The 10,903-nt window shown below is 39.2% G+C and overlaps 1 protein-coding gene across 8 annotated transcripts in view; it reads right to left on the bottom strand.

The window, feature by feature from the left end:
* PTPRD (protein tyrosine phosphatase receptor type D) overlaps positions 1-10,903 on the bottom strand; it is a 1,004,024-nt gene that overhangs the window by 45,599 nt on the left and 947,522 nt on the right. For all 8 annotated transcript variants that reach the window (XM_024734238.1, XM_024734244.1, XM_024734243.1 and 5 more), the window contains 2 exons: positions 2,467-2,586; positions 1,798-1,952 (listed from right to left, as the gene is read on the bottom strand). In XM_024734238.1, the coding sequence (XP_024590006.1) occupies positions 1,798-1,952; positions 2,467-2,586 (275 nt within the window). The remainder of the gene's footprint in view (positions 1-1,797; positions 1,953-2,466; positions 2,587-10,903) is intronic.

Genomic DNA, 10,903 nt, shown 5'->3' on the forward strand with positions numbered 1-10,903 from the left:
TATATATATATAATGTATATGTGTTTGTATGTATGTACATAAACACACATACATCTGTGTGTATGCACGTATGCATCTGCGTGAATTGCATTTTTGCCGGTAGGCATATGAAGGCAACATTTCTTGAGTTAGGGCAAACTCTCCGTTTTCTCTCCTATGCCCAAACTCCAACTGAAACCATTTCATGTGTGAACTTCACAATCAAGTTGATTTTGTGCTGAGCAGGGGCACCATGTAACCAGGTTCAGTGGCTCTTTGAGGTCTGCAAAGATGTATAACAGAGTACACAGACTGCCTGCTGAAACCAACCAGAAATCTGATTTCATGATGCAAAAGTATTTGTTCAATTAATAATAATTTGCTCAAGTTAATAACAATAATTTATACTGGTTCAGAATCATGCAGAAAACTGCAACATAGTGGCAGGTCCTCAAAGGCCCCTGTCCTGATTAAAGAGGAGCAAGAACTTGATTATAAGGTGAGGCTGACTGTACCTCCAACTTCTTAGCTATCTTACTTGAATCAAACCCTGTAGCCTCTCTTATGTTCTCTTCTCAACCTGACATATTGTTAAGAACGTCAAACACGGTAAAGCGTGGGGGAGTGCTTTGGAATTTGTAAAATACTCAATGAATATAAGGTAATGTTATTATTCGTTTTTGTTGGGGAAAAATGCTGGAAAAGAGAAATTAAACATTATCTTGCTTGGAATTTGCCAGGCCATTGTTTAACAATTACCCCTCTAGCATGGATTAGTCAGGTGAATTTTATTGCTTTTATTCTGATCCATCCATTGTCCCCAACTTTTTATAAAAATAGACCCTATTTCTAAGATCTACTACATTATGCTATAGTATAATATGGGATGTGAATGAAAGTTATACTATTAAGTAATGATAGAAGTGGTTTATGATAGATGCTTCCTTTCCTCTTTTATGTACTTCCAAACTATAAATTTACTTACCTGTGCAAGAAGCCGTGTTCTCTCATATTTGAATTACTTAGGTTACAAAAAAGTCTTATGAAGTTACATGAACCGTAATTTATACAGCAATAAACAGAATCTGACTAGATATCTTTAATAATCTGTTAGTAATGATACTTGAGAGGAATCCAGGAAACTACAAGAAATCAGTTTAGTATTAAAAATGTATGAACACTTACATATAGTAGAATCTGAGCGATGATATAGAGAATGTTAGAATTAAAAGTACAAAATAATAAATTATACATTTCAAGAGAAATATGGGTTCATTACCTCCAAGTACATAAAATAAATTCTTCCGAACTATAGATCTTCGTATATATTTTATTAAATAAAATTTTAAAGCTCAAAATAGTATATTTTCCATATGTGACCTGAGAATACTAATATGCAGTAAGAAACTGTCTCTCTAAGCTTTTGTATGTTTACAATATTATCAATATTTTGTTCGGCACTTTTTCCCTATAAATAGTAAAAAGGTTGTATCAGCCCAGCCCTCAAGAGCCTGTCAAACAATTCATACATATATTATGTTTTGAAAGAATATATTTAGTTTTGCTCTAAAGAGAAAATACCATGGATCATAGTTGCCTTTATCTCCCAGGGCGGGTATGCACCGTATGAAATCCTTCCTATTAATGTTAGTAGAGGCCTCCTTTGACCAAAAAAGACTACCTGTATTCTTTACGAAGGCAGTTGCTATCCCAGAGTATCAAGAGGTTGGAAACAGAATATCCAATGAGGCATCCTTCGGTTTTCTGTCTCCCCACAAACCTTCTGACTGTGAGAAAAATGCTCTCAGAGGTTCTTACCTGCAGTGCACAACCATCGGACCTGCATCGGGAGGGTTACAGGTTTTGACTCTCCGTAAGAAAGCTAGAAAAGGTGTTGGGTGTTCTGGAACACCGTGATCAGGCCAGGCGGTGAACTGGAATTGTCTTACTTCTCTCTTCTCACTTGAACCATTCTGTGAAGTAGGAACACTGGCTGAAATTCTGTGTTCCTACCCTCAGGTTGTAATGATGAATAATAACATGCAAGAGGTAACACTAAGATGTGCTATCTTAATTCCTTCCCCCACCCTATATCCTTTGGGAAGACACACTCTGGAGTTATAAACCTCAAGCAATTTGTAAATGACAAATATTTGCTCAGGAAGACAAAATTCCTAGGTGAGAAGCATTCATTTTTCAGGTTTAACTATCAAGAGCACTTCTGTTACGTTTTACAGAAAGAACTCGTTCTTCTTCACCTATTCTTCATTTGCTGAGACTTTCATTCAGAGCAAGAGTTCCATATTTACTGATAAATCTCCAGACAAGGAGAAAAATTGCTGAGCGATAATGGAAGAATTATTTCATTCTTCATTGTTGCCAGTAGAATCAAGATTTAAGTAAAGCCTTGAGATATTCGATTTTTCAAAAGAAGCTTTCTTTAAATAATGGAAAGGGGAAAGGGAGGGAAAAAAATAAAAAGCAAACCTTGTAAAGTGCAAACGTTCGAACACAATACGTGGCCAGCTCCACGGTATCTAGCAGCGTCACTTGGACAAGCCCATGGGTTTCTGTGCCTCTACTGGGCCAATACTGGTCACACTTCACCTAGAAGAAACAAGTGACACATTCAGGGCAGATCCTCATCAATTTCTGTATTAGTTTTACTCTGAGTTGCTGTTGAAGAAAAACAGCTTTTCCGCATTTCGTTTTATGTTGATCTTTTTCTGGCGTGCATTCTTGTTATCCCAATATATGTAAATTGCTGCTCTGATGCCAATGTAAACCACATTTTTCAAACTGGTAGGAATACTAAGCAGTAACAGATTCAATTTTCCTGGAGAGAAATAAATTGCAGATTGTCACTGAGTAAAATAAGGAGAGAGGTATTTGAAACTTCAGAGTACTTGAAAAGAAAACACAAATTTGTCTGAGATAGACATCAAGAATCATTTCAGAAAGGTTACACTTAGGCACTTAAATGACATGGTGAGATAGTGTTCATCCATCAAGGTTTAAAAGGCACAACCTATTTCATCTTGAGCTATCCCCATCTCCAAATATGCTTGTTTAAAGAAAAGGAGAAATAATCTGTAAATCTATCGAAGTATAACAGACAACATAGAATTTTTTAATATAAGATAAATGGTATGTGTATCAAAAACAAATTAAATCTGTAAAGCCTAGGGGGAAAAGAGCTGTCTGTTCCTTAAAAAGTCTCAGAGGGTCACACGCTAGCGGTGGCAAAGTTTAAATAATTAAAAATCCATTCATTTAAGATGAATCATCTACAATTATTATGTGGAGTTGAACAACAAAAGCGCATAAAAAGTTTTCAACCCAAGTAGTTCAACATTCAACAAAGAATAATTCCAAGTCTGCAGTAAGCTTCAAATTTACTGAATGTGTCCTTTGGGCATTAAAAAGAGTAATGAAAAATAGCAAAGACATCACTATATTTTCTAGTAAGACCATAGATCAGAATATATTTACCCTTTCTATATCACATTAAAAGAAAAAAAAATGGGAGTATTTTCTTAATTGAAGTCAACTAAAATACATTTCTCTAGGTAAAGAAATCTGGTAGTATTTTATATTAGAAAGTACATCTTCTGCCTGAAAAAGAAATATGTGAAAGTTACAATCTTCGGATTTAAACAAAAGCAATGAGGCATTATTACCATAGATACTAGAATTTTTTGGCCCAGTGAATAGAATTACTAGATAATTATTTGCTTTTATGTTGAATATAAATATTACTAGCATTCTGTGAATAATATTGTAATTTTCTGTTTCACACCTAAAGCATCTGCTGCTCAAAGGACTCAGGCTCTTTCTAGATACTGGATGTTCTGCAAAGGGAGAGGGTTAATCCTCTACACAATTTCCTAGACTAGATAAAAAAGAAGGTACAGTTACATAGTAAAGCAGAGACTGCATTCTCAAGGTTTGACTTCTGTGCCTTTATTTCAGCTGTGAGACCCACACAGACATTATCTATTTTATGAAAAACAAACAAAAGTGGTTCACAGTAAGATGGAGACTTTGTGTCTTAGTAAGATTTTTTTTTAAAAGACCTGCATTTTCTAGATGCACAAAATATTCTTCTGTTTTATATTTCTGTCATATGTTCTAAGTTAAAAATAACACAAGGGAAAGACAGTTCTTTAAGGAGAATATTGATGTAGCAAGACCAGGGTTGGGTACCCCTATATGTCCTCTGGCCATCCATTAAAACCCAAGTCGTATCTGGACAAACTTAGCAAAGGCTACTACCCTAATACCAACACTACTTAAGTAGCCATAATTCAGATGGAAAAAAAATCACATAAATTAAGTCAAAGGCTCCGTTTTAAACCATGAAATAGATGTCAAGTTGATGTCTCGCTGCAAAAGACAAAAGAAACTTTGGAGGCCTCTTATTGCAGCACTGAAGGGATGCCAGCAATGTACTGAGTTCAGGAAGCAAGAGAGAAACTCAAACTCATTATTTAACAGTTTCAGCTGGACATCAACCCTTTCAAATCAAAACCAACAGGTCAAATCCCACGAGGACAAACACCGCTATGGCGGGCAAATTAATGCAACAAGATGAACTAGAAGGTCAGTACAATGTACGGAACCCAATTCAATGTTATTATGTTTCAAAGCTGGGAATTGGTTATCCTCAGACCTTTTGGTGAGGTAAGGAAAAGGAAAAAAAGAACCATAAGCCAGCCTTTATGTGACCTCTGGAAAAATGACCCCATTATTGAGTGACTTTCCATCTACAAATCCACTCCATACCTAAGATGTAGGAAAACTTAAATTTATACTAATTATTCTCATACTTCTAGTAGTAAGTTTAAGAACTGCAGCTATTTTTGGCTTAGACTCTGACGTCTTTAGGAAAAAAAATTACCACAAAACATTACTATAAGGAGTAAATATTGTGAACATTTTTAGCTAAAAGAATAAAACAAAAGTTCTTGTACTCATTTTAAATAATGTACTCTAACCTTACTCTTGACTAAAAGAAATCCTCTAAAATGTTTTAAGTGCAACTGTAGAAACTAGGAGCCATTTTTTAAGAAGCCAATATATTTAAACATTGCCGTTTTCTCTCAGGAAGTATTTCGCAAGGGGAGTTTATGAAAAAATAAACGTTCTAATGCCTGCACACATGCACACATACAGTCTCAGCAGTGGGATTAGAAGTGCTCCCTGAGCTATCTGAACAGCTACAGCAACACGTTCTTCCCTTCAGTAGCGAGGACCCCGGCACTTCTTCACTCCACCTCGTTCTCTGAGTAGCCTGCAGAGGTTTCACCCAAGTTCTCAGGGCTAAATTTAAGGGCTTAGACTTACTGACAAATACTCCTTTAAGCCTTTCGTTTTTAGCCGTACACTAAACAAATAATTTCTGATTTTAATGTTAGAGAGAGCGAGTCAGAAGTCTAGTGAGGAAAAAATTTAAAAGGATGCGGGAAAATAATAGGAGTTATTTCTTTCTAATCAGTTATGCAAATGAACTAGCTCTATTCTCCTCTCTTGAGATGTTTTTTTGACCATAACCACTCCCCTCCCCCACCACTTTTTTCCTGGGAGAAAAACCTCAGAAGGTATTTCTAGAGAGTTCCTACTTGTTAGGCTTCATTCGTAGAGCTGAGTGTGAGAACTGAGACGTGTAGGAGGCTCCCCTTTGGGTATATAGAACGAGAAGGCCAGAGCTAGTGAGTAAAAATACTGATTTCTGATGTGATTCTGAAGTGACTACAAGAGGCCTTCAGGACTGTCATGGAAGGTCAGGCAGTCTCACTGGTTGGCTAGTAAGCTGCTTCTCTATTTCCAGGATCAAAGCCTTGTGGCCTCTTCTAGAAAATGGGAATGATTATCTCCAGCATGACAGGGCTATTGTAAGGCTCAAAAATCTTGCACCTGAAACTCTGAACCCAACGGCCAACACAAATAGGTATCCAATGGGAATAGTTGTTATTAACTATTAAGTAGATTATGTTCTCAATTTTTTTGTGGTGGTTGTTATAAACATTCTGAATGGGAAAAAATGAATACGTTATTAATCCCAGCAGATATGTATTTAGGATGTTCTAGATGGACGGTAAGGTGTGAGTGGCTATGGGGACGGTCATAGTGAAAAACGTAGTCCTGCCCCCAATCCATCAGCCTTACTGACTAAATATGGAGGTGTGTTTACATTTCCTGTTTTTTCAAGTAGGTAGTTGTGAGATTGCAAACAACTCCCTTAATGCACCTGGACCCCAGTCTGCTGTGAGAAGAGAATGTACTAGACTCTGAGGTAGAAAAGGAGAGGAACAGAACTCACTACCCAGGCTGTGGTTTAGAAACATTGCCCAGTAACTCTACTTGAGGCCTAAACTGAATGAGACAGTTCAGATTCCTGGCTGAATTTGGGGGAGTTTTGTTTTTTTTTTGTTTTTTTTTGCGGTACGCGGGCCTCTCACTGCTGTGGCCTCTCCCGTTGCGGAGCACAGGCTCCGGACGCGCAAGCTCAGCAGCCATGGCTCACGAGACCAGCTGCTCTGCGGCATGTGGGATCCTCCCAGACCGGGGCATGAACCCACGTCCCCTGGATCGGCAGGCACACTCTCAACCGCTGCGCCACCAGGGAAGCCCTATCTTGTAGGATTTGATCCAGCAGGTCTGCTGACTGTGCTTAGGGGGAAATGCTCTCCTTCTAGTTCCATTTTTGCTTCCACATGGCTTATCTTGGACATGGCCTGGCACGTCATGAGCACTCAACACGTGCAAGCCAACTTTATAATCAACTATACTGTGGTCTAGGTTGGCTTATTTTTAAATAGCCTAAAACTTTATGAAAACAAAAGCTCCTCATTTCAACTTAACAAAGCCTTATTGAGCATGGCAGCATGGCGAAGCATCAGAATTCTAAATGCAACAAACCAGTACCTCCAAAGGGTCCCAGCATCACTGAACCAAAATGCATTTGCCACATGTTATTTAGAAAAGCCTGCCTAGGGCCAGGTTATTTAACCAAAGAAGGATTTAGAATAGACAGTAAATGATACCTGGAAAACCATAAGTATTGTTGAGAATGGCTGGAAATCAGTATTTAGTAAATTTGGGCAGAGGATTCTTCTATAAGGAGTGGCCAGTATGTTAACATTAGATAATGCAAATCAGGGTTAATATAGGGAAAAAGGAAATGTTAACACACAACTATCAACACACATTTAATAAGGGAAGATATAATGAAAGTTTCAGATAAATATTAGGATATATTTTAGTGGACACAAGAATATTATGCTGAACTGTTTTTTTCCAAAATAAGGAGATATCATCTCAGTGATTCTCTTCTCTTGCAGTAATAGTGTCATTCTCTCCACTGAACTAATATCAATATTTAGCCGTATCTACTTTCAAACGGCAAAACTACCTAGTTTGTGTATTTCCCCTTTTCATTTTCTCTTTGCAGACCACTATTTAGAGGAGCATCAAGGGCAGTGGAATACTTGAAATGAGAGTGAAATTAAAGCATTTGACTACCAGCATAAATAGCTTTTCATAAATAAAACCATAAAGTTGAAAAAATTATTCTCTAAGTAAACCAAATTATACATTATAAAACTGCTTATCAGTTCATTGAACTGTTCAAACACTTTCTAAACCATTTATTAATTTAAAAACCTGATATTCCCTTTTGTTTGATGTATGCTATGGACTGAATATTTGTGTGCCCTCAAAATTCATTGAAATCTAATCCCCTATGTGATGGTATTAGGAGGTGGGGCCTTTTATTTTATTTTATTTTATTTTTTTTGCGGTATGCAGGCCTCTAACTGTTGTGGCCTCTCCCGTTGCGGAGCACAGGCTCTGGACGTGCAGGCTCAACGGCCATGGCTCACAGGCCCAGCCACTCCGTGGCATGCGGGATCCCCCTGGACCGGGGCACAAACCTGCGTCCCCTGCATCGGTAGGCGGACCCCCAACCACTGCACCACCAGGGAAGCCCCTAGGAGGTGGGGCCTTTGCTAGGTGATAGGTCATGAGGGTGGAGCCCTCATAGAATGGGATTAGTGCTGTATAAAAGCTCTGTCACCCCTCCATCACATGAGGATACAACAAGACAATTTTCTATGAACTAGGAAGCGGCACCTGGATCTTAAACTTCCCAGTCTCCAGAATTGTGAGAAATAAGCTTCTGTTGTTTATAACCCATCCAGTCTAGAGCATTCTCTTACTGTAGCCCGAACAGAATAAGACAACGTGTCTGCCAGGGGTTAACAGAGGGAGCTGCACTGAACTTTCCAATGATTTCTCCTATTATATCTCCAGTGTCTAGCACTTCGTTGTAGCCAGAGGAAAATTGTGTGAAATGGCTCTCTTTCATGTCCAGAGAGCACTTGGCTATCAACCCTTCCCTCATGGTTTGGGTCTGTGGAGTCTGCCCCTCAGCCCCAATCACTCCTGGCAGTGGCTGGGCGCTCCATGCAGCCTTACTGGCACCTCTGCATCTGTCTTTGTCTGCCTAGTGGCTGCCTGTGGTCCAGCAATGCTCCAGTGTCACTGCCACTGAGAAATATCATTAGATGACAAAGTTTCAATAAAAAGATAATGTTTGTATACCAGCCAGTACTGATACATTTCAATATTTTAACACCCAGTAGAACTATACTGGTGCATACTAGCTGAATATCTGCCTTGCCTGGGCATAGAAATTAATCCACACTTCTCAAAATCTTAGACGTGACAGTCCAGCCTGGGAGTGCTGTAAACATGAATGTGGAGAATAAGAGGGGCTTTGCACAATGTCACCGGGAGCACAGCTGCATCTCCCCTACCCAGTCCAGCTCATTCCTTGGGCTGTGTTGCTTAATTCACTTGAATAGGAATGTTTTGAGCCAGAATCTGTAGACTGCCATTCTAAATAGAGAAGGGGGGATGGGCAAAGAAGGTAGAAAATCCAGGAAGCGAACAAACAGTTAAGAAATTGGTGGGATTCTTTCTCTTTTATCTGACACTGTGTCTGTTGACAAGAGAAAACCAAAAGTGTGGAACTTGCCAGATAAGGACCCAAACATCCTTTAGGTTGCCAACATGAGTATCATTCTTTTTGTTGCCAGTGTCCTATATACATTAAGTATCCACCACTTTTCAAAAACAATCCCATACATCAGGCAGACTTCAAAGGCAGTGTTTGCACTGCCGTCCCTACAGCTGCTTAAGGAAAAAGCAGTTTCTGTTGCCCTAGATAGGCAGTGCTTTAGGCTGCAGTTTGAGAAATTAAATGTTCAAGGCCTTTGGCACTTCCAGTTCTATTTGGAAAAGGACACAGACCTGGCATTTGGAAAGCATTTGCTCTCCATTAAACTTACCGAACCTTGACAAACCAGAGGGGCCAAGAATTAGTCTGCCACTGGCCAAGGCTGGGCCTTCCGAAACCGATAACGGCAATGAAAACAATAATACTGCCATTTATAATCTTCAACGGGATTCTGCCAACTTTTAACCCAAAAGGACCTCATAATCTGAAAAGAATCTCAAGATTTGTTTTACAGAAAAACAAGAAAACGTTTGATCAAAATCTCCTTTTTTGCTGTTTTTTGCCCAGAATTGCCTTCAGCCACAGAAGCAAGTGTGACTGTGTCTCCAGCTCACTGCCACTCTCTGTTGGGGTAAATTTACTATGGTGACATTCGAGGAATGGAGAGGACACAGGAAGAATGAGTGATCTTTAGGTCAGAAATGCTCCACTGGCCAAGCATCAAGTTTAACTCCCTAAACTATTACCATAGTGTAGTTAATGCCAGCCTGGTCCCTTTGGGCTTGACAGCATCTAATCTCCATTCATTAGTACAAACAACCATATTTACCGGAGCAGGGATTTTCCTGTTCCTGGCCTAAGGCAAGTCGTGATGCACAGAACATTTGATCTGCTCTAGCAATGGGTGCCATCAACTGGGTTGTCTGGTTCTCTACTTGGGAACAGAAGATGAGATTTAGAGAGTTGGGAAACCAAGTATAGACTTCTTCACTTCTAATTCTATGCTTTTACCACTAATCAATGTGGTCCACATTGGATGACAGTTCAAATCATGTCCCATTTTTTGGGTGTCAAAATTTCACTCCCATCCTTGACATTTATAGCAGTAAGTACCACCACAATAATCGCTCTTTAAGTGAATCAACTCCCACTATAAAACTTGCAAGAGATGAATCAACAATAAGTGTCAACTATGGGAACTGACTGAAGGCAGGCTGGGAAGACAAGTGAAAGCCAACTATCCCTTAACCTCGGTGAAGCCATTTCACCCTCTAACACTAATCAAGGCTGCTCAAGAATTTGTCAGCCATAGGTGTACACGTTCCCTCTGTCTTGTATACCTCAAGATGGGAAACAAAGTTGAAGAGAAACAGCAAAAAACAGATAGATAAAGGAAAAAAAAAAAAGTGACCAATCACCCACTAAATAATAGAGCTTCCTGGACCAGGAATCACCTTGGCAAATCCTACCTCAGAGACTCCAATTCTTCAAGTGAGGCTTGCCAACCATGTGTCCCAGTTGCCCACAAATAACACCCTTGGAGTGGAAATCCCAGCTGTATACATTTTGCTCTCCTACCGGTGCTTCATTTTTTCCGAACTTTTTCTTCCCTCCATGTGGTTGCCCAAACCAATTCATGTGCTTATTGGCATGTTATGAAACATGGAAACAATTAGAGACCACATTCTGGGTCAGAAGAATGACTCGCTGCAGACTCAATGAACTCTGCAGAACTTGAGAGGATTTGGCCAAAAAGATGGAAACTGTGGAATAAAACCCACTAACCGTGCCTCATGTCACACAGTATACAAGGCTTTAAACTGAGCTGTGCATTTTCAGGCAGCAATCAAACTTTACCTTCAAAATCTCTAGTTTTTAGCTTTATAATATATATATATATAT

Source organism: Neophocaena asiaeorientalis, unplaced genomic scaffold, assembly GCF_003031525.2.
Source record: "Neophocaena asiaeorientalis asiaeorientalis breed wild unplaced genomic scaffold, Neophocaena_asiaeorientalis_V1.1 scaffold256, whole genome shotgun sequence".
NCBI classification, from domain to species: domain Eukaryota; kingdom Metazoa; phylum Chordata; class Mammalia; order Artiodactyla; family Phocoenidae; genus Neophocaena; species Neophocaena asiaeorientalis.